The sequence below is a fragment of the Nothobranchius furzeri genome, chromosome 10 (genome assembly GCF_043380555.1).
Source record: "Nothobranchius furzeri strain GRZ-AD chromosome 10, NfurGRZ-RIMD1, whole genome shotgun sequence".
Taxonomy (NCBI): domain Eukaryota; kingdom Metazoa; phylum Chordata; class Actinopteri; order Cyprinodontiformes; family Nothobranchiidae; genus Nothobranchius; species Nothobranchius furzeri.
The window spans coordinates 45,927,983-45,951,050 of record NC_091750.1 but is presented as its reverse complement, the minus strand read 5'-3'; the positions used below and the strand labels follow the sequence as shown (position 1 = coordinate 45,951,050).

General features: G+C 42.3%; 2 protein-coding genes across 2 annotated transcripts; one reads left to right on the top strand and one right to left on the bottom strand.

Annotated features, from left to right (window-relative positions):
- Positions 1 to 1,012: 1,012 nt before the first annotated feature.
- On the bottom strand, positions 1,013 to 11,402 carry lipia (lipase, member Ia). Its single transcript, XM_015960780.3, has 11 exons — positions 11,266 to 11,402; positions 10,795 to 10,872; positions 8,141 to 8,520; positions 7,954 to 8,062; positions 7,563 to 7,664; positions 5,254 to 5,343; positions 4,996 to 5,163; positions 4,794 to 4,883; positions 1,599 to 1,707; positions 1,353 to 1,526; positions 1,013 to 1,271 (listed from the first exon to the last, which is right to left on the bottom strand). The coding sequence occupies exons 2-11, from the start codon at positions 10,850 to 10,852 to the stop codon at positions 1,187 to 1,189; spliced, it is 1,365 nt and encodes a 454-aa protein (XP_015816266.1). The 5' UTR covers positions 10,853 to 10,872; positions 11,266 to 11,402; the 3' UTR covers positions 1,013 to 1,186.
- Positions 11,403 to 13,472: 2,070 nt separating this feature from the next.
- LOC107386410 (choline-phosphate cytidylyltransferase B) lies at positions 13,473 to 20,578 on the top strand. The gene is made up of 8 exons (XM_015960779.3): positions 13,473 to 13,692; positions 14,801 to 14,900; positions 15,856 to 15,972; positions 17,206 to 17,357; positions 17,445 to 17,523; positions 17,607 to 17,749; positions 17,822 to 18,010; positions 19,905 to 20,578. The coding sequence occupies exons 1-8, from the start codon at positions 13,603 to 13,605 to the stop codon at positions 20,109 to 20,111; spliced, it is 1,077 nt and encodes a 358-aa protein (XP_015816265.1). The 5' UTR covers positions 13,473 to 13,602; the 3' UTR covers positions 20,112 to 20,578.
- Positions 20,579 to 23,068: the final 2,490 nt, after the last annotated feature.

Genomic DNA, 23,068 nt, shown 5'->3' with positions numbered 1-23,068 from the left:
CATACAGTACTTTAAATCCTTGAAATGTATCACTAAAGATAATAAGAAAACTGCCAAAATTTATCGAAAAATTACAAAATCCATGTTGTTTTAAATGTCCATATATTAATGTCGATGGTCCCAACCCGCTTCAGCATCAGCAACACAATGCTAACCCGAGCTAGGGCTAACACTAACCCGAGCTAGGGCTAATGCTAGCCTGAGCTACTTCATATTTGATGGAAAAACAACAAAGAAGAGTGCTGGATCACCACTCACCTTCCAAGATGTATGGAAATATCCAGACTACGAATGAATGCCAAGAAGATCCACAATGTATGGTATTTGTCTTTTTCCATTAGCGACTGCAAACCCTAGCTCCAAAACCCACCATGCACTTACTTTGCCAGACCTCACCCCCCCCCACCCAGCACACACCTGGCCCAGTTGGCTGGGCTTATTACAGGGTTGTATGTGCACATTTATCAGGGCTCCCAGGACATTGTGAGCCCCAACAAAGTTGCATATGCTCTATAGGGACTCAAAGATCAGTTTCCATTTGTAAAAAAAATCTCTGTCTAAATTAATTCTGTAAGAGTGTGCACTTGTTGTTTTGATCTGTTGTTTGTCTAAACCTGATATAAGAGATTTTAAATCTCAGGAGTCTTATTTCCTGATTAAATAAAAGTAAAATTGTTGTCGTGAGACGAGAACATTTGTGATTGTTACATGCTTTTTAAAAAAATTATAATTCAGTTGTGTCGCAGAAGCAATAAGTGAAAGAGGCAGGAATAAACTTTTTTATGTGCTTTTCAGCTCTAATAAGATGAGGTTTTTAATTAATTTGACATTGTCCATCTTTCGCCATCATTTAACCTGAAAAGTTAAGGTAAATTCATGTTTTTTAGATGGCCTAGACTAAGACAACCCACTTTTGTTGTTTAAAAAAAACATATTTTTTGTTTTTTTAAGTGAATTATAACAAATTATTTAGTTTCTTTAATTGTCTTTTTTATACAAGATGCAAGTAAACTCTTTTTGAAAACATTTATTCTTAAAAAACATACAAAAATTATCATCTCCTAAAAGCAAATGTACAATATGAGGAAAATATCACATTTCAACATCAGATAACAGTCTAAAAATGTGGCCGACCAGCTGCTGCATGTTGCTGCTCTTCTTGTCATGTGACGGTTCTGGTTCAGTCTCAGAACAACGATTCTTCACACAGAAGAAGCTTGAAGGTGACTTCATGATTCTTTTCAAGAATAAAGTCGTACCGACAAAGAGGCCTAAAAGACAATATGAATCAACAGGTGCGACCGGGTAAAACCAAATCTAATAAATTATATAAACAAGTCTGTGTTGCATACTTCTCCTTGTGTTCCAGGTTAGTGACACGGATTTTGAGGACTCGGAGCTTCTGCATGTGTTTGAGCAATTTCCCAGTGGAAAACGTGAGGGAGACCTCCTTCACAGACTCTATGTCTTTGTCAAACTGAGCAAACAGTTTGGTCTCAGTGTGCTTCCTGAATTCGACATCTTTGCTGTTTTCACAAACAAAATCACACTGGAGGTTAAGATGAAATTATTTACATTTAAATTAAAGGAAGACTTACTGATCAATGACTGCGACTGCTTCTTTAGTGCCATTGTTCAGTTTAACGGTCAGGTATCCCCAACGTGAAGACCTGCTCCAGATCATCACATCCACCAAGTAGTTTGATTCTGAGAAGGATGGAAAAAAGATAAAAACAATTCAAATAACAAAATGATTATTTGCTATACACACTAAATGCCATTCATTCTTTAAGAAAAAGTGCATTGTGACTGCTTTCTAGCAATAAACTTTTTTTAATGACTTTCTAAAATGTCAAGGTCACTGTACAGTAGGGGCTGCATGACTTCATTTTTTTTAAGTCGACCGTCAAGTAATGAAAATCTTGTCGACTTTGACTAGTCGTTGATGACGTCATACACCTGAAGAGGCTAAAACTGACGATGGGTGACCAAGCGTTTTTTTTCCCAACGTAGGGGTGGGGGGGTTGGTTGGTTCGCTGGAGTCTTTGACAATTAAAATTGCGCTCACATTTTCAAACATCTCTTCTAACAACGGTAGTTTCTGCATCTTTACTGTTCCCCTGCTTCAGCCCCCCCCCCCCCCCCCCCGCGCAGCGACTGCAAACTCACTGATGCACCTGCAGCCTCTCAGAGTATCTGCTGCTCTAAACATTAAAATAACTATTTCATTTTCTGTTCCTCACTTCTGATTACCTTCAATGGTGTCTGTTTGTTGCAACCACCAGGTACAAAAACTAACTTGTTTTTATTTGACTATTTTTCTGTCCTGTCTCTGTTTATTATCCTCCTGCATCTCCTCTCAATCCTAAAGAAAAACTGCTACCTGGCTTCATATATATTCACCTTCTGAGTTACCTTTGACCTGCAGTTCTAAAAGATCTACCGACCGCAAAAACAGCAGAGTGTGCGCCGGCCGCACCGGTGAGGTGCGTCACCACCGGAGGACAAAACAGGTGATGTACTCCGCTCCGCAGCAGCAAAACTTATCAGGCACAAATAAGACAGAAAACATAAAAGGAAATGAGCCGACATGAACGATCGCGTGTTAAATTTGTTTTTGAGGTGGCGACACCTAATTTGATAATGTTACTGTGTAATGTGTTACAGGAGCAGATGTCTGGAGCGCGTCAACGATCAGAGCTTTGCATGTGCAAGCTGGTTAAGGTTAGGATGGGGGTGAGGGGAAGGTTAAATTGTAAGAGGGTAAAGGTCACAATTCGGTCAAATGTCCGTTTTACTGCGGGCGTCAGATACCGACGCTCTGGCACAGCGCATCGCCTCCCGATGCACAGGGGCTCGTCACCTGTTGTCTTTTCCGAGGACTGCATCTTGTCGGTCATTATCACGTGACAGCGACTAGTCGATGAAAGTCATAAAAAGTCACTGCTGACTAGTCGACTAGTTGATACAACCCCTACTGTACAGTTGGGGGAAATAAAACATTCAAAACAAGCACACCAGAGGAAATGAATTACAGTGAAAAAAACTAGTGAATGCAAACCCAAGATAAAATGCGTAAATTACAGTCACGGAGAGTTTTGAGTTTAGCCTATATGGTGAAGGGTAGTGGCATTTCTGAATTCAGCTGGTAATGAATTCCAAAGGGAGGGGGCAGATCTGCTGAATGCTCAACTTCCCATGGTGACAAGACCAGCAGGGGGACTGTGCAGGTTAATGGAGGCCAGGTAGGGTGTAGATACTTGTCACAGCTGCGAGGGATATGAGGGGGCAAGGTTATGAATGGCCTTGTAATCAACCCTGAATTTTATCAGCAGCCAATGAATGAGATTGATTACATGAGAAGCAGAGTTTTGGACCAAGATTACATAGAGACTTATGTTGCAAACCAAAGAGCAGTGAGTTACAATAATGTAGGTGAGAAGTGACCAGACTCTTTACTAAAATAGCGGTGGAGTGATTAGACAGAGCTGGATGTATGCGGTAGAACTGAAATGAGAATGGTAGGATGGAGTGCTGTCCAGAATTACACAAAGGCTCTTAATCTGGTCTAAGCAGGTAAAAGTAGTGTTTTCTGTTGCTAATGAGAACTTTGTGGCTTTCTCTAGTGCTGATTTTGTGCCCAAGAGAAGCATTTCAGTTTTATCAGAGTTCAGCTTCAAGAATCTCAATCTATGTCTAATGGGCTCGACACACGGGAGGCGACAAACGACCGCGATCAGTGAAATTTGTCACTGTCGCTTTTATTACCTGTCACATGGGAGGCGATCCGCGGCAGCGGCCAGCGGCAAAGCTGTCTACGCATTCTGTTCCATGGCGAAATCGAAACTTCCGTTGTTTTGTTTGGCTGTGTCAGGTTGGAGGGAATTAAGGTTATTTAAGCGGTTCAGAGTTAAAAAGTGGTAGATATGTTTCACAAGGTGCTGCTAGAGTTATGTGAAATCTTACTTCTGATTTTACCATAAAACATAATAATAATCAACTTCTCCTCCATGTTTGCTCGGAGATGTGCAGAGCATCCTGTCCGCTCATTGGTCAGTGAATGAAACCTCCGTTGATTGGTCCTCGCCCGAGCGACAGCGATGAAAAGTTGAAAATGTTTCAACTTTCTGGGATCGCGTCGCTGGGTCGTCCGTGCACGACACATGCACGAGTGCAAACTTTCACACGCACGTTTTTCGCGTTTCGCTTAGTAGGAGAGAAACCCGCGATTATCGCTTTGTCGCGCATGTCTCATTGAAAATGAATGGAGGAGAGGCGATGTCGCCTCCCGTGTGTCAAGCCCATAAGTATCCAGTGAGTGAAGATGGTAGAAGCATTGTAGTTGGAGCAGTTGACATATATAACTTGATATCATCAGCGTAACAATGAAAATTAATGTTATATTTATGAAAGACTGAACCCAGAGGTAGCAGATAAATTATAAATAGTTGGGGGCCGAGGACAGAACCTTGAGGAACCCCAGATAACACATGAGAAGGAGGGAAGGTAAATGTGTTCAACTGAATACATTGAGTTCTATTTGTAAGATATGAGTTGAAACAGTTGAATAAAATGCGAGAGATACCTATAGACGGATATGGCGAAATAACAGGGAGTTGTCATTGTTCTGGTGATAGTTCCCAATGCGTGAAGCGGGCTTTTGAAAATAAGCAGCAAGAAGTTGAACTTGTTTCTTTTGTGAACATGTTATAAACACAAAGTATACTTTAGCAAATATTTCCATTTTATACATAATGTTTTATTTGCTTTTCCTAATTCTAGAGACTACTTACTGAAAAATGGAGATTTATCATTTGTGGTGAAATAATATTTAGCTTGTTTCTGTTTCAACAGGATGTCTTTCCACTGTATGACATCATACCCTAAAGAGAAGAAAATAACTGCATCACTTTACTGTTAAATGAAGGAGAACATGCATAAATATTCTAACACCTTTTTAAAATAAAACCAAATTCTAGAAATAAAAACACCAACCAAAAAGAGGACATCCAGCATCACCAAAGCTGTCACAGTTTAAACATTTTCCATCCAGGAAGTCGTTGTAGGACGAACAAGGGTAAGCCCGTGCAGAGTTTATTCCAGTAATGGTGTCAATGAAAAGTATCACGGATCTCTGGTGGTCACATTTAAAATATTCTCCTCCTGTTTGAAGCGTCAAAAATTTAAATGTTATTTTTAAACATTTCAGCCACTTTTTAGAGTAAAACACATTCATTAATCTTATGGACGTACCAGAGAAGATGGTCTTAGGACAGCCAGGCTGGTCTTTGCCACCATTAGCATAGAAGTCAATGTGACCCAAAGGTTCCTTGTAGCCCAGTGCTAGACACACACACACACACACACACACACACACACACACACACACACACACACACACACACACACACACACACACACACACACACACACACACACACACATATAAGACAATCTGAGAGTCTTCATGATTCAAATTTGGATGTAACGCAGTGCTTTAAATACGACACTGCTCATAAAGAAAACAGAAATGTGACCCGTAATTTTTGTGATGCTTGATATTATCAGCCCCAACATGTAATTTAGAAATGACCAATATAAGATTTTACTCTATTAACGATGCCACTTTAACATACCATGCACATTATATACATCAAACTCTTCAGCTTCTTCTCCTCCCTCTCAAAATGTCTACATATGACAGATCTGTATAGTTTTAGAGGTATTTTTGTTTGGCACAACTGGCCTAAATAAAAAAAAAAGTCATATTTGAACAGATAAAGTTTAAGTATGTTTGATTGGTGATGTGTGATGTGAGCTACCTAAAATTATTTAGTTTCAAGTTTTTTTAGAGGGGGTGGCATGTACATTTTGGTATTGGTTTATACTGGTGGTGGAAATTAGACTAAATTGGTAAATCTGATATCAGGAAAAAAGCTAATTGAACATCTCTAATATTTAGACTTAAAGAGACAATATGCAACTTTTTCTAAAATTTAAATCCTTTTCTTGAGCCAGTATGTGCTGAAATGACTCTTTACAGGGTTAATGAAAGGCCACCCAGCCCCTATCGCCCCTTGTGAGTAGAATATTCCACTTGCAACTTCACAGTTGCTGTTCTGGTCCGCTGGGACTTAAGCCTGATATATACTTGTCTGTCTGCATCGGTGCGGAGACACGCAATGCCAGTATGTGTCGGCGCAAGGGCTCACAGAGGGTGAGGGAGACATGACCAAAATTTTAAACATCCGTCGAAAGTGACGGAGACCGCAAGCTTGTGATTGGTCAGGACGCTGCTTCCTGTACAATCAACATCAACACCACTGTAGCTCCATTAAAAAGTAAATGTCACAATCTGTCTTGTCTCCCCAGTTTCTGTTCAGTCCTGTGTCCATGTTAATCACCCCCACCTGCATCTCGTCTCCCAATCACTCAAGGTCCCAGCTCCTCATGTATTTAAACCCTCCGAGTCTTGTCGGTTCATCGTTTCATTGTCCGTCTGTTTCTCATTAAAGACTTTTCAACGTTCTTATCAGCCTGCCTGTCTTTCACCTGCATTTGGATCCTCACCTCAACCACTCGCCTCACCTTCATGTAACAGTAAACAAATATTTAGCGGCAGACCCTGAACAGATTGAAGATAGCAATCTGAAAATGTTAACATTTATTCACCTGTGAGTGAAAGAGAACAAAATACAGAGCAAACGTGGACGAAAACGTGGGTTTAGAGGTGGCGACCGCATAAAGAGGTGGAGGAGAATGAAGAACAATTTTGTCCGTGTTACAAAGTCTGAAATATATAAACACATTAATAAATACACTATCAGGGACTGGATTTGGAGCAGGGTGGAGAAACAAGGGCCCAGGTGGGATTGGATCCCAGACACCCGGGTGAGAGTTACGCGCGCTAACCAGTCAGCCAAAGGGACATCGTGGAGCTCACTGAGAAGTATAAGTCAGACTTAAAAAAAAATTGAGCTGATGTACCTGCCGCTGCAGCCTGCTTCCAGCACGTTTCCTGCATGTTTTAGATCATGAACCCAGCTGATTTGTTTAATTTAGTGATGAATCACTCCTGTAGACACTTAGGAATGCTGGGAGATGTTTCTGCTGGTGATTTAAGGTGTTAAAAAGATGAACGCACAGCGAGGAGATAGTTTTGCCCCTACAAACAGACACTTGAAGGGGCTAAAAGCAAGGAAATCTGCTTAGTATCCCTTTAAGAGTCCAATGTGAGCGCCCAAAAAAGCTATCGGAGCAAGCTGGTTGCTGGTTGCGTGTTCTCAGCTCAAATGTTCTGAGCTGAGAACACACAATTTGTGCACATAGAGAGGTTTGCAAAGAAGGGGAAGAGACAATCATGGGCAGTTTGATATATGGGTTATGTTCTAGTTACTTATAACTACAGAGGTTATTAAAATCACTTAATTTATAACAACACAGTGATCTCCTAACTTGTGAAAAGCATTTTGAGCCATATGGTCAAAAATGCTCCAGAAAACCACCTCACACTGCACCTTTAATATAAATAAGTATTATCTAGTGATATCTATTGCACTGACCGTCTATGTCTGTGTGCAAAACATCAACAAACTGGGCATCTGTTGGGTCCAGGCGCTCTTCTAGAGGTTTGTACGAGAACTCAGGCCCAGCAGCATCCAGACCTGCAAACAAACACAGTAAACCTCAACAAAGTTTTTACTAATCAGGTGAACGCAATAGCAGATTGAAGGAGGAAATAGCAGCATGTCCGGCAGCATGAAACTTCTTTATCTAGTTTAGTAAAAAAAAAAAAAAAAAAAAAAAAAAAAAAGAAAGAAAGAAAGAAAACGCTTTCAATTATGTCAATTAAGAAAATGTTTAAAGGTTTGTTTCTGGTTCAGAGATGATACCATTTAGATATATTTAGTTGTGTGACATCAGGATTAATATGATTTTTTTGTTTTTGCTTACCTGTGATTCTTCCAATAGAGCCATTAAAAGTAGCTCCCACAAAGCCTGATATATGAGCTCCAAGGCTGACTCCAATCAGGTGAACTGAACTCAGAGAAGCACCACCATCCTGAAGGGAATTATTGTTATCTTCAGATCCCAGGCAAAGATTAAACAGGAACAGTAGCATTTTGGGGGTGCCTCATACCTGCATCTTTTGAATGAAAGCTGTGATGTTGTCTGCTACTTTGCGTGTGTTCTCCACAGCTTTGAGATAGTTGAGGGTGGCAGCTCCTCGGTTCCAGTCCACCAACACAACGTTCATGTCTTCCCTGACCAGCAGTCTCTCTGTGATGTCCAGCAGCCATGTGGGAGGAGATCCTGTGGGCCGGTACCCGTGGATGATGAAGGTGGTGGTGTGAGACAAGTTGAACTGGGGATGCTGGGTTAGATTGGTGTGAGAAATAAGAGTGCCACAGGTGTGGTTATGCCTGGTGTACAGCAACAACCTGACTCTGACGCTAGTGCCAAGGAATGCATGAGCCAAATTCAGATCTGTGAATTTATCACATCTCCCAACAAGGTGTGCTGCAAATAAAAAGAGAAATGAAATCAGGTTAAAAAAAAGTTGCACAGTCTCTAAACATCAGTGACTTATTTTAGGTTTCTGTGATGAGCTGTATAGGGAGCCTTAAGTTTCCTACTCTTCTGGTCGGCTAATTTTTCCCCAGAACAAAGAAAGAAAATTAATGGATGCTAATGGGTCAATAAAAGCAATTTTTTTTGTTGCTTTTGCCTGTGTCCTGTCCGGTAGATTCAGCTATGCCCCATCTGATGTCAGAACTTTATTAGAAATGCTTTAGGGTGTTTTAATTCCCAACAGACACGGAGACAGAAATGAAAGAGAAAAGGGGAAGAGGAAAGGAAGAAGTGTGTGTGTGTGTGTGTGTGTGGGGAGGGGGGGGGAGGGAGGGTTCACAAAAATAAACAACACAGGATGTACAAGAATCTGCTTTTAGACCTGCAGAAATGGAGAGAAAACAGAAGGGGACACACAAAAATACAACAGAACAAAAATATCACAGAGCTAACTACATGAGGACATACAACAATAACAATTTTCGCTGAAAAACACATGATAATTATTCATAGTGCATTTAGTGCCAACCACAGCCTTAGGTTGTGTGTCAAAAATGCCCAAGTCTAGACTTGTGAGAGCACCATGTGAGCACCTTTGTGCGTACACATGCTTGTGTATGCAAGGTTTCTCCACAGGAGAGTTCAATAATGAGTGTTGGGGTCCAAAGCCCAGAGATCCAGAGGTTTCCCCCAGAAGGATACTGCAGGGAGACCGCCGCCGGAGCAGCCCCAGTGCAAGACACTTAACACCCATTGCCTGCTGGTGGTGGTCAGCATCTGGCTCTGCAGCTTCACCTCTGTCAGCGCGCCCCAGGGCAGCTGTGGCTACACTGTAATTCATCCCCACCAGCGTGTGAATGTGTGTGTGAATGGGTGAATGACTGATTTTGTTGTAATGCGTCTTGGGGGTTCCAGGAATCTAGAAGGCGCTATATCAAATACAGACCATTTACCATTTTACCCTCTTCAGAAACCTATGGGTGATGTCACGGGGGTTTGTACATCTTTTATACATATATACATATATATATATACACACACACACAGTCATTTGTTGATACACAGCTGACATGTTTAGTAACATCATTTCACAGGTATAAAAACTTGACTATTATTATTCTCTTGCGGCAGGTGTGTCTGACCTGCAGTGTGGGTGTGCCCCAGGGAACAGTCCTGGCTCCCTTCACTTTGCAGATTTCAAACACAACACGGACAACTGTGTTCTGCAGAAGTTCTCAGACGACTCCGCGATTGTCTGACTGATCACCGAGGATGATGACGCAGAACTTTGTGGACTGGTGCCAGCAAAACCACCTCCTGACTAACACAGGGAAAACAAAGGAGATGGTGGTGGATCTTCGAAGATGCCAGCCCGCCGTTCCTTCACTGGTGAACATCCAGGGAACGGACATTGAGAGTGGAATCCTACAAATACCTGGGTGTTCACCTGAACAATAAACTGGACCGGTCTCACAACACAGTGAGGTCTGTTGGAACAGCAGCAGCATCACAGAGAGAGAGAGAGAGAGAGAGATGAAGAAGCTGGACAGATTGATAAAGAAGTCCAGCTCTGTCCTGGGCTGTCCTTTAGACTCAGTACGAGAGGTGGGGGACAAGAGGGGGCTGGCAAAACTCAGATCCTTGCTGGACCATGAGTCCCCACCCCCACCCCCTGCAGGACGCCTTGTCTGCTCTGCAGAGCAGCTTCAGTGACAGACTGATCCATCCTCGCTGTGTGAAGGAGAGACACTGCAGGTCTTTCCTTCCTGACGCTGTTAAACTCTAAAATGGTCACTGCTAATATGGAACCCAAACATCTTTAACATTCCACTACAAATACGATCATCATTGTGTGCAATAAATATCTTGACTATCTTATTTACATTTTTACTCTCGTGTTAAGTCTCTTGTGTGCTGCTGCTGCTATCCGCTGTCCCTGAGCGGTTGAAACAATGCAATCTCTCCACTGAGGGACAAATAAAGGTACCCATCTTCTTTTATCCTCTCTGTGACCACCAGTCCTTTTATTGCTCGACTAAAGTTACAGTGTACTTAAGTACTTCCCCTGGAGAGTTGTGCATGACCTCATCAGAGGATAAATGACTGTGGTTTTTCTGTAGTAAAACTGCACTTGTGATACACTTGATGTGACAAGTCACCATGCTTGTGGGATTGCGTGTAAACATCATGCACGCACACTTAAAGCTCACTATTGAGTCCTACCTTTGCATAAGTAAAGTGTTGTCAGCAGGAATGGAGTCAGATACTGCCACAGGAACATGTTTGACACAAGTAAGTGAACTGTAGAGAGAGTAAACCAGTCAAACAATGTTTGGTTTAAAATAAAAGTTTTTTCACACAAACACAACAAACTGTGGTTTTATTTGCTCTGCGGGAGCCTGCATGGTTACTGATCTACTCACTCTCTGGCCTGATAAACACGGTCATGACTGAGTAAAAAAAGATAACTACCTGCTTAAAGAGCAGGTCTAAGTTTGGTCTCTCACAGGTCAAAATTCTGTTGAGTTTTTTGACTCCACCCTCAGAGATTAATCAGAACCAATAGCACTGGCCGGACTGACTCTCTGACCTCAATGGCCTTTCTCAGACTGGTTTACAGATGTTTACTTTGATCTGATTGAATTCATTCTGAAGGCTGAGGGGATAAGAAAAGTTATCTAGTATCAGTCTTACCTCTGCTGTTGTGTATTATTCAGTGTGTCAAAGGTCCAGAGCGTCTCTGTGTTTACTTCAGGAAGTGAGAGGAGAAGTAACAGAGTGCTCCCGCCTTGCGTGCTGTCACAAGGAAAACCACACCCCTCAGCCGCCTCACTCTGTTCACTGGTGAAAAACTACAGAGAGGTCCGACCTGTTTTCTGGGAAATCAGACGCTTCTGTAAATGACTTCTTGTTTTGACTGTAAATCAAACCTCCCAAAACCACAACTGTAGGGACTTTCCTGAAGGAATCTTTCAGCTCTGCTAAAAAAAACAACCTTGTTTCCAAACAGGTGACATAAAACCTCAAAGGCATGGCAAAGCTTTAGAAACTATCAGAAGGAATTAACTCTGTTTTTACATCACTGTGGCCACGGTCTTTCATCTAAACTCAGATACCTTCAACAAATGTCTTCATCAACAAAACCATCTTAACAACAAAACACTAACTATCATAGCTTGTTTTCTTTTCAGATCCCCGTCACACGTCTTCTTTCTGTAGAACAGGTTGTTCAATTTCTAATCGCAATGACAACAATGACGATTATAATGGCTGCATGCCAGCAGCGTGAGCATGAAACACTCCTTAACTGACGACGAAACCAAACTACTGCTCTTACTGTTGCATCAAGGCTAATACTCTATCTGGACATTTTCAAGCTCGTATTCACCCGTTTTTCCCAGTAAATGGGATTTGATTGCCCACATAAATGAATGCCTGTGAGTCACTTTTATGTGGAAATGATGCTCTCACGTTCCTGTTTCTTGGGGTAAAAGATTATCAGATAAGTGAGGGTGGAAAACCACTGGATTACCAGTCTAAAGCCTGTACTTCTCCGTCTTCTCCGAGACGCGCATCACCATTATTCATGGGTGCAAAGTCCTGGTGGGAATTGCTTTGCAACACTCTTCATCTCCATCAAAGCGTGTGCGCGACTCCACAAGTATAAATTAGACTTTAAGCCTAGTTTATACTTCTCTGTCTGCGTTGGTGCAGAAACATGCAACGCCATTATCCGTCATCGCAAAGGCTCTCCAACAGGCATGCAAGGACGAACAGAGCAGAGCCCACTTTTCTAAATATGCATCGAAAGCAACAGAGACTGCAAGCTTGTGATTGGTCAGGTCTTCGCTTCTTTAACTTTGTCAACATCACCGCCATTCCCCCTCAAAGCTTAAACAGAAACTGAACTAATGTAGCGAGAGACACGGAGCAAACTGATGAAAGACTCTCAGAAAAAGTCAGACGATAAAAGCGTTTATACACCTGTGACTGAAGCAGAACAAATTACAGGAAATGTGAGTTTAGAGGTGGCGACTGCATGGAGGAGTGGATGCTAAAAGTCTCATAAAGTAAATAAACACAAACACAATATAAACACACTATGACATGCCTGCAGTCATGGCAGGATAGCCCAGAAAAGTGCTTCACCCTCTGCCGTCCTGGCAGAGAATTATTCACAAGACTGACACACCAACAGAGAAGTGTGTGTGTGTGTGTGTGTGTGTGAATGCAAAGTTGCTGATGGAGAGGTGTAAACTTTACTCAACAGCAACACAACTCTTCCACTGTCAGTTCCTGACGTTAGCTTCTGTAAGCTGAGACATGCTCCGCTCCCTCCTGGCCACAAAAATCAGTACAGCCTTCCTGTAGGCTGTAGGTGGTTGTAAGGCAAAGTGGGCGTGGCCGTGGATACTAATTTTCCTTTTGAAGAGACTGGCTTTCTCTGACCTGATCATTTCCCCATTCATCCCTTTTCTACAACTAATGCAGACTGAAGAACCTTTCTACATTCACCACGCACCTCAGAGCGACCGATCGCAATTCAAAGAGAACAAGCAAGTGTTCCTCAGTGAATGAGACCTTTAAATCCAGAAGTGGTTCAATGGGAATTCACAACAGTATTAGCGGGTTAAATATTTTATTCGTCACACCTATAATCTCTGGCTTTATTAGATTACAGGTATGAATAAAGAGTGAAATATTAAACTACAGTGTAAGAAGTAAAAGAAGTGCCTATTTGCATAAAAGTCGTTTTGGTAGTTGGGAACAAAAAATGTGTTATTATTACATTCATTTGCACAGGAAACTAATAGTTTAGATGCAAAAGAAAAAAAAAACTTTTATTACTGATCGTAAAAGAGTTTTACATCCTTGAGTAAATTGACCCGAGTGGCATGAACTTTGCCCCCACACACTTTCTGTCATCAGGGTCGGGAAGGCTGATGGGATGAGCACTTAACCACACAGATTCAGAAAACAGCCTGTTGGCTGAGAGGAGCAGCTGGGCTCACAGTCGACGGATCATCCAGGATGGCCAGACGGAGACGAGGACGAAACAGCAACGGGCAGAACCAACAGAACCGGAGAGGAGGAGGAGGAGCAGGAGGAGGCTCTCGAGCGGTAGGCCTACGTTTGTCCTGAACTGAGCTTCTGGGAGCAGATCTTTATTATATTCTGGTTACTTGAGAAGGTGATCATGATGCAGGGATCAGAAGTGCATGCTTCCTGGTTATTAATTATCTCAATTATCTGAATAAATGTTTAGATTTTTGTTTGCAGCAAACAAAAACATTACATAATAAATCTAAGTTTTATTTTGGACTAGTTTGTATTAGTTCTTTCATCGGATACATTCGAGTTTATAAGGTTTGTGTTTCACTCCGTTCCTGTTATAATGAAACAGCACAAGACATTAAGCAGCATAAATAACATTATTTTTCCCATATAGGTGAAACGTGCGTAACATTACGTTCTTATTGACTTTGTACCAAAGACAGGACAAGAGTTCAAAGTGTATCTTACAACACGGCAGATATACGTCTCTGCTCACAACACAAAGTCCAGGTGGATGCTCGTTGCTTCAGAGTGATGAAGCTGTTCATCCATGTCCTTGTCATGATGTTCATGTTTATCTTTTAAATACCAGACCACCTCTTTTTACGATTACAATAAAAAGGGTCTGGTGCAAATATGTCATGGTGTATTATTCTGTTTCAGACAGTTTATTAATGCTTCACCATTTCAGACAAGCTTCCTGCACGCAGTTTTTGCTTTGTCAGTGTTCACATTTGAAGTAACTGCCAGTAATACCTTCCTCCTCCCATGCTCTAAACCAGGGGTGGGGAACCCTGGTCCATCGAGGGCCACTATCCAGCATATTTTAGTTTCAACCCTGCTTCAACACAACTGACTTCAATCAGCAGGTGATTAACAGGCTCCTGCAGAGCTTGATGAGCTGCTGAACAGGTGAATCAACCGCTGAATCAGAAATGTTGGAGCAAAAACATGCAGGATACCGGCCCTCGAGGACCAGGGTTCCCCACTCCTGCTCTAAACACAACAAAACTGGAAATGTTACGATTGCCCTCAGGAGTGACGTACGCGACTGTGATCATGCATACTAATAAATAATGGCATTTGCATATCATGTGCATGCTCAGAGTTTAGGTAAAGACACTGAACCTGATTTTATATGCTGTCTTTGTCCATCTTATCTGTTTGTGTTCAGGCTCTGCGAGAGCCAGCGCCCTTTGCCAAGCCAACAGGTTGTGAGTCAGACATCTCCCTCGACAAGCTGACAATTGCTCAAGCAAGGAAGGGAACCCCAGGTTATTATTTTCTACGTTTTTATTGTCATTGCTAAGTGATGTTTATGTTTATGTATTTAGCAGACGTACAGGTGACAACCAAGCCATCAGGTTGCCCTTGAGGCTAACAACAAACACTATTTAGTCAATCCTAGTTGGCAGTGAGGCAGCATAATGAATAATAATAATAACAATGAAAGAGGGACGTGAACATGGAGTGTGCAGTGGAGTGAGCGATGGGTGCAGGGAGGGTGCTAATTTAGTTGATGCTCTCTGAAGAGTAGGGTCTTCAGGAGTTTCTTGAAAATCAACAAGGAAGCCCCTGTTCTGGTAGTTCCGATGTCCTGAAACCAAAATATTAACTTTGAATGATTTCAACATAACAGCTAGAAACAGGCAAACACCTCCCTCAGCGTGATTCAGTTTTTATAACAGCTTACTTAAAGAGCAAGCCACTCCAAATCAACTTTTAATTGCTGATAAACTGTATAAACGAGTGTAATCATGCTGTAGACACGTGTAGTCAATAATTCAACACTTTAGTGCATCTTAGTTAAAATTTAGACATTCTGCCTAAAACTGTCAGTGTTGCACTGTCGTCAGGTAAAAACTCAGCACAGAATTTAAATCTGCCATCGCTATTGGCTAAGAGGTACACTATGATGTTAGATGGTACATTATGATGTCACAATGTCCTTTTGAGTCTGTGTGTGTGTTTGTCAGCGGCTCCGCCCTCTTGGTCTACTAGGCTGCAGCATTTGTTGCATTTTTCAAACAGGAAGTGGAGTAAGAATTTGGTAGGGGGTGACTTGCTCTTTAAGAAATTAAAGTTATTTATGCATCAGTATGTATCTGATTAAGTACAATATCATGACATTTCTCATATGACAGAGTTTTTGTTCTGAATTCCCGTTTGTCTCGAGGATGTAGCATCTTCGTGATACCATATTTATTTATTTATTTATTTATTTTGTAGCTCATCGTCCTGTGCGAGTCTACGCTGATGGGATCTTTGATCTTTTCCATTCGGGACATGCTCGAGCTCTAATGCAAGCCAAAACGGTGTTCCCCAACACACACCTGATAGTCGGAGGTAAAGTATGAATCTCACTTAAACATGAGCGTGAATATTCACAGCTAAACCAGGAGCTTCTAAAGTCAAACCTTTAATGGACAATTCAGACCTTATAAAGAGTGTTATGGAAAGGTTATGGCTTACCTGTAAAACAGAAAAGTTCTCCTCAGTTTTAAAAATTGGGGATTGGTTCTGTCTGGACTGATGAGCTAAAGGCTAGCTACAGCAGGGCCAAGACAAATGTGGAATTTTCCATCTAATCACAAACTTTAGATGTGTTAAATTAGATTTTCAGTGATGATACACACACCAGTAAATATTGGTAGTCCATCCAATCAATCATCAACCAATCAATCAATCAATCAACCAATCAAAGCTTTATTTATAAAGCGCCTTCCGCGACCCTGTCGGGAAGCCCAAGGCCATCCATCTATTACAATTATTAGCAACAGCCTAAGCAGAGAGGCCCAGACTTTCCTCTCCCCAGCCACTCGTGCCAGCTCCTCCGGGGAATCTTAAGGCGTTCCCTGGCCAGCCGAGAGACATCATCCCTCTAGCGTGTCCTGGGTCTTGATTTAGGTCTCCTCCCAGTTGGACATGCCTGGAAAACCTCACCAGGGAGGCCTCCAGGAGGCATCCTTATCATGTGCCCGAGCCACCTCAATTGACTCCTCTTGACATGGAGGAGCAGCGGATCTACTCCAAGCCCCTCTCGGCGGATTGAGCTTCTCATCCTATCTTTAAGGAAGAGCCCAGAAACCCTGCGGAGGAAACTAATTTCAGACGCTTGTATCCGCGATCTAGTTCTTTTGGTCACTACCCAGAGCTCATGACCACAGGTGAGGGTAGGAACGTAGATCAGCCGGTGAATTGCGAGCTTCACCTTCCGGCTCATCTCTTTCTTCATCACAACAGACCGGTACAACGCCCGCATCACTGCAGACGCAGCACCAATCGATCTCCCGCTCCATCTTTACCTCACTTGTGAACGAGACTCCAAGATAAACACTGGTAGTGTTTTCTAAAATCCAAAATAAATCATTTCCAAGTTAAATCATGCTGCAGAACAGGCGACAGTGGCAGACCAGGATACATCACCATGAATCCTCGTTGTGCTGGCAGGATTATACACCCGGACTAAACAGGGTTACTGTTGTTCCTGCATGCTAGCTGCCTGTAATGATAATTTTAGAGGATCTTTGGATTTATATTTGGTCATTAAAATGAGTCTTTGTCACTTTGTGTCACTAGTTTGCAGCGATGAACTCACTCACAAGTTTAAAGGATATACTGTGATGACGGAGGATGAGCGTTATGAAGCCCTTCGGCACTGCCGTTATATTGACGAGGTGGTGCGCGATGCTCCCTGGAGTCTTACCCCAGAGTTCCTCCACAAGCATAAGGTCAAGAGTCTCGCCATGATGGGTTACACAGCTCTTTACGTCATACAGAGAGAACAACAGACCAGAAATACTTTTGTTTCTTCACAGATTGACTTTGTGGCCCACGATGATATCCCGTACACGTCAGCTGGATCAGAGGATGTTTATAAGCACATCAAGGAAGCAGGTAGAGGTTCAAACAAACTCTTAGGATTTATATCCAGTTCTGCTCATTCTCTCCCTGGAATCAATTTTCTGTATTCAAATTAGGAATGTTTGTGGCCACGCAAAGAACAGAGGGAATCTCCACATCAGATCTGATCACCCGTATTGTCCGGGACTACGACATCTATGTTCGCCGCAACCTGCAGAGAGGCTACACCGCTCGTGAGCTGAACGTTGGCTTCATTAAAGTGAGTAAATATGAAGTATTAAATAAAAATGTGTACATTAAACTGTTCATATAAGTTGCCCCTCCCCAACAGGAGAATAAGTATCGGCTCCAAAACCAGGTGAACAAGATGAAAGAGACGGTCCGAACAGTGGAGGAGAAGTCGAAACACTTTGTCAACAGGGTGGAGGAGAAGAGCCAGGACCTCATCCTCAAGTGGGAGGAGAAGTCTCGAGAGTTCATCAGCAACTTCCTGGAGCTGTTTGGACCAGACGGAGCTTGGGTATGTTCGATTTTATTTTAACAACAGAATACACCGGGTTAAAGGGAAAGGTTCGGGACAGCAGCAGCTCAGGAGGTCAGTTCGATCCCGGCTCCAACCAGAAAATTCTGCTGTTGTGTCCTTGGGCAAGACACTTAACTCACCGTGCCTTTTGGTGGTGGTCGGAGGGACCGTCGGCGCCAGTGTTTGGCAGTCCTTGCCTCTGTCAGTGCGCCCCAGGGCAGCTGTGGCTACATCGTAGCTCATTCCCGCCAGTGAGTGAATGGGTGAATGACTGATTGTGTTGTGAAGCACCTTGGGGGGTTGCAGAACCCTAAGAAGTCGCTATGCAAACACAGGCCATTTACCATTTCCTCAAACAATTTTTTGAAGTGTTTTTATATTATGTGGAGTCAAATAGAAATTGTCCCTATTCTGTCACTGTGTCTTTGGGAAAACCACCTTACCTGCCTTGCCTCTGTTAAAAGCACCATGGATAGATGCATTTGCAAAAACTTGAAGTAAATCTTTAAAGTAACACAGAGCAGTTTCCTGCTCCTCTGCCCTACTGGTTGAAAGAGGAATTACAACTGTCGTAAAAACCCTGCTGTAGCTAGCGCCAACAACGAGCAAACACTAACATGAGCCAACTAATACAATAAACCATGAAGCAAAAAGATCCACATTGTTGGACAAAAATATTACTTTCAAGCCCAGTAGCAACAAAGCCAGGTCACCATCAGTCTGTGATTTAGCCCCCTTTAGCGCCCTGTAACTGTGTTTTAGCTCTTTGTGTCAACTCATTACGCTCTTACTTTTACTTCCAGGCTCAGCCATGATTGCAACAGAAGAAAAGCAAACTTCTTCTGCTTTTTATTGATGATCGACAAACTGGCTAACCACTCCACAAAACTATCAACTGCGGTTTTTGGTCCTTAAAAGGCTGCAGAGCGATGTCAAATATGAAACTGGTCAAGTTTCTAATTTCAACAATCCTTGAGATCAATGTTAAAACTCCAGCTTAAAGTTTAAAAAATATCTGCTGTTACTTTAAGCCCCAAACCTCTTTTAGTGCCCTCACAGTGTCACGATTAGGTCGGAGGAGGTCGGACCCAAAATTCAGAAACCCAGAACAACTCGAGACAAGAGAGGTTGTAAGAAAAAAAATCCTTTTATTAAGGAGGTTAAGCAAAATCCAAAAGAACCTGAGAAACTAGAGGGGGACAAAACCAACGCTGACAACATCAATGGACCGACAACACAGAGAGACACAGGCAGAGTATATATACAGACGCTGGGTGATAGGAGACAAGGGGCAGGTGTGTGGGAATTGGGCACAGGTGAAAACAATGAACTAAGGAGAAGCAGAAATAAGCAGGGGGAAAAAACCAAATATAATCCTGTCAGGGACTTGCATACTGTGACAGCTGCCCTGCTGCCACAAATCCTGAAAACTAAAGCTACTGAAATAACCAAATTAAACTAAAAACATAACAGAAACAAGGACACAGGGCAATCTAAAAAGAAAAGAAATGATCTATGTGGGGAAAGGAAACACACACACACACACACACACACACACACACACACACACACACACACACACACACACACACACACACACACTAAATGAGGCAGGAGAACTGAAACACTAAACCAAAAGGTGGAGAGAATGGAGAACACGAGGGACACAGAACATGACACACAGTTAAGAATGTTAATGTTCTCTTTGCAGCATTTTATATATTTGGGGCAATAAGTGTTGTAATTTTGGATGTAAATAAAATATTGATTTATAAATTTGATCGACATGACTGAGTCAAAGATCAGTTAATGGGAAACATTAATCAATGCCTTTTGATTGACAAAATGTTCCAGCCAAGAATGACTGTTCTCTTTCCTTTCCTTTCCTCAGCATGCATTCCAGGAGCGAGGCGGCCGAATGCTCCAGGCATTCTCACCCTATTCGTCCCCCCGCGGCTCCCCCAGCAGCAGTCCCACCAGGCAGCGTTCTGTTTCATCTGAGTCACTCTCCTCCTTCGCCTCTCCTCCTTCCTCCCCATCATCCACACCTTCCCGCAAAAAGAAAACACGCTGCTCCCTTAAAACGGGAAGCCACTAGTCATCAGTTTGGTATTGAAAGTGGCTAATAGTGGGGATTAATGTGTATAGATTGAGCTTGTTAATTTATTAAGATGTTATTAAAGTGTGAGTCAATTATATAATAATGTAAATTATTTACATTAGTTGACGAGCAAAAATAAAACCTTTTAAAACTTGAATTTGGATTAAAAAATGTGGGGAAAAATACGTATTATGTTTGTTCAGACAAAAGACAAAACTCCCAAATATACTCTTCTAAACTCCCCCCCCCCCCCCCCCCCCCCCAGTGAACAAAAATATCAAGTACTGCTTCAAATGGAATACTTAATTGGCATAAATGTTGGGAGAAAATTTGTTTCTGAGTAAAAAATATAAAACACACAAAAGCACCCCAAAACATCTGGATCTTGTATTTTACAAGCTTATGGATCAATTTGTGAACTAACTCACCATAGAGCATTATTAAACACGGTTTTATAGGCTTCAGATGTTTTTCTTTGCCATTCTTTACAGGATTGGATGGTAGAGCATTGGCTAGCACAGTTGTCTTGCAGAAAGAACGGACGCATACCGAGGCCTATGGAGCTAGCGTGTTCTCTTCATACATGTGTGGATTTTCTCCAGGTTCTCCGGTTCCCTCCAACAGGCCTAAAATGTGCATGTACGGTTGACTGGAGACTCTAAACTGTTCTTAAGTATGAGCGTGACAGGTTGTCCCTGTGATGGACTGGTGGCGTGTTCAGAATGTCCCACACCTGTCCCCTGATGAATGGTGGAGACAGACACCAGCTCTCCACAACTCTAGTGAGGGGTAATGAATGGGTGGTTGGATTATCATAAATGCCCCTAGCAGGTCTGTAAGTGATGATGCATTTTAGTTGTATCCAAGGGCGTCAGTTTGTTTTCAGAATTGCTGGGGACAATAACCATACACTTGAGTGGGGTTTAAAAATTGCTGGGGACAATAAAGGCAGGCTTTTTTGAAAGTGTGTGTGTGTGTGGGGTGGGGGGGGGGTGGGGGGGCACAGCTGCCAATCACAAATTTTGCCGGGGACATGTCCCCGGCGTCCCCGGTTAAAATGACGCCTATGGTTGTATCTTTAATTTTCCTCAACATTTGAATCTTTTGATTATATTTGGCGTTTTATATTATCTTAATGTGGAGGTTTGTGTCTAATTCAGAGGCTGTGGTCAGAACAGGGACGTCCCTGCTGCTTAACAAAGCTCCCTCTCACTGGTGGGTCACTGCTGGCCGTGCCAGGCTGCTGCGGTGGGTAGAAGGAAAGATGAAATCACTAGATGGCAGCACACAAAGCAATGTTTAGCAATGCTGCTACTTTATAATTAATCAATTCTTCATTTGATTTTCCTAATTCTAGAGATTACTTACTGAAAAATGGAGATTTAGCGTTTGTGGTGAAATAATATTTAGCTTGTGCTCCTCTGGAGGTTTGTACTTGAAAGCAGACCCAGCAGCATCCAGACCTGCAAACAAACGCAGTAATAAACCTCAGAAGGTTTTTACTAATGAGGGGAACAATTTTTTCCGGTTCAGAGATAATGCCATTTATATATTTAGTTGTGTGACATCAGGATTAATATGATTTTTTTGTTTTTGCTTACCTGTGATTCTTCCAATAGAGCTATTGAAAGTAGCTCCCACAAAGCCTGATATGAGCTCCAAGGCTGACTCCAATCAGGTGAACTGAACTCAGAGAAGCACCACTATCCTGAAGGGAATTATTGTTATCTTCAGATCCCAGGCAAAGATTAAACAGGAACAGTAGCGTTTTGGGGGCGCCTCATACCTGCATCTTTTGAATGAAAGCTGTGATGTTGTCTGCTACTTTGCGTGTGTTCTCCACAGCTTTGAGATAGTTGAGGGTGGCAGCTCCTCGGTTCCAGTCCACCAACACAACGTTCATGTCTTCCCTGACCAGCAGTCTCTCTGTGATGTCCAGCAGCCATGTGGGAGGAGATCCTGTGGGCCGGTACCCGTGGATGATGAAGGTGGTGGTGTGAGACAAGTTGAACTGGGGATGCTGGGTTAGATTGGTGTGAGAAATAAGAGTGCCACAGGTGTGGTTATGTCTGGTGTACAGCAACAACCTGACTCTGACGCTAGTGCCAAGGAATGCATGAGCAATGCTCAGAATTGAGATTTCATCACATTTCTCAACCGGGTGCGCTGGAGATGAAAGAGAAAAATTTAATCAGGTTTTGAATAAATAAAAGTGTGTGAAAACATTTAGCGACTTGTTTCAGGGTTCTGTCATGGACTATATCACACATCCAAATTGGATTTTAACCATAATGTCAAACCTCTAAACCTGCACAAACAAGCTGTTATTTTTAATAATACGTATAAAATATTGGCGCTTTGGTTGGTGGTTGTCCTCAGAATACAGTTTCTAGTCATTTCAGGGTGGTCTCCCTTGTTCTCTTTAGAGGTAGACCCCACAAGAACTGTTTCTTTTTTTTTTTCATATTCATCTTTTTCTTCATTTTATTTCTCAAAGGACACAGAGAACAAGACAATTGCAGTTCTTCATACATTAATAAAGTTGTTAGTATAGATACGTTGAGTTACACGTTCAACTTAGAGTCCTTACATATTGGATTATTTAAAGGGGTACTTTGCAACTTTTTCATATTTTTAAATCCTTTTCTTGAGCCAGTATTTGCTAAAATGAGCCTACAGGGTTAATAAAAGGGTCCCAGCACCTATCGCCCCTTGTAGCAGGAATGTAGCACTTGCAGCATCTCAGTTCCATGCTTTTGTTCTTTTTAAACACAGAAACAGTTTTGTTTACCTGTTTTGTAGCTACAGTTTCGCCGACGGCTGCCGGCTTCTTCAGGCTGACAACGTCCTCTGCTGCCCGCAGACGTCCTCTGAGTCTGAAGAAGCCAGCAGCCGTCGGCGAAACTGTAGCTGCAAAACAGGTAAACAAAACTGTTTCTGTGTTTAAAAAGAAC

Excerpts from the sequence above, each read along its gene's own strand:
- LOC107386410 (XM_015960779.3), top strand. The coding sequence starts at position 13,603 with ATGGCCAGACGGAGACGAGGACGAAACAGCAACGGGCAGAACCAACAG. Across the intron at positions 14,901-15,855 it reads AGCAAGGAAGGGAACCCCAG|CTCATCGTCCTGTGCGAGTC; the intron begins GTTATTATTTTC and ends TTTATTTTGTAG. Across the intron at positions 17,750-17,821 it reads TGAACGTTGGCTTCATTAAA|GAGAATAAGTATCGGCTCCA; the intron begins GTGAGTAAATAT and ends CCTCCCCAACAG.
- lipia (XM_015960780.3), bottom strand. The coding sequence starts at position 10,852 with ATGTTCCTGTGGCAGTATCTGACTCCATTCCTGCTGACAACACTTTAC. Across the intron at positions 8,063-8,140 it reads CTTTCATTCAAAAGATGCAG|GATGGTGGTGCTTCTCTGAG; the intron begins GTATGAGGCACC and ends AATTCCCTTCAG. Across the intron at positions 5,344-7,562 it reads TTTGCACACAGACATAGACG|CACTGGGCTACAAGGAACCT; the intron begins GTCAGTGCAATA and ends GTGTGTGTCTAG.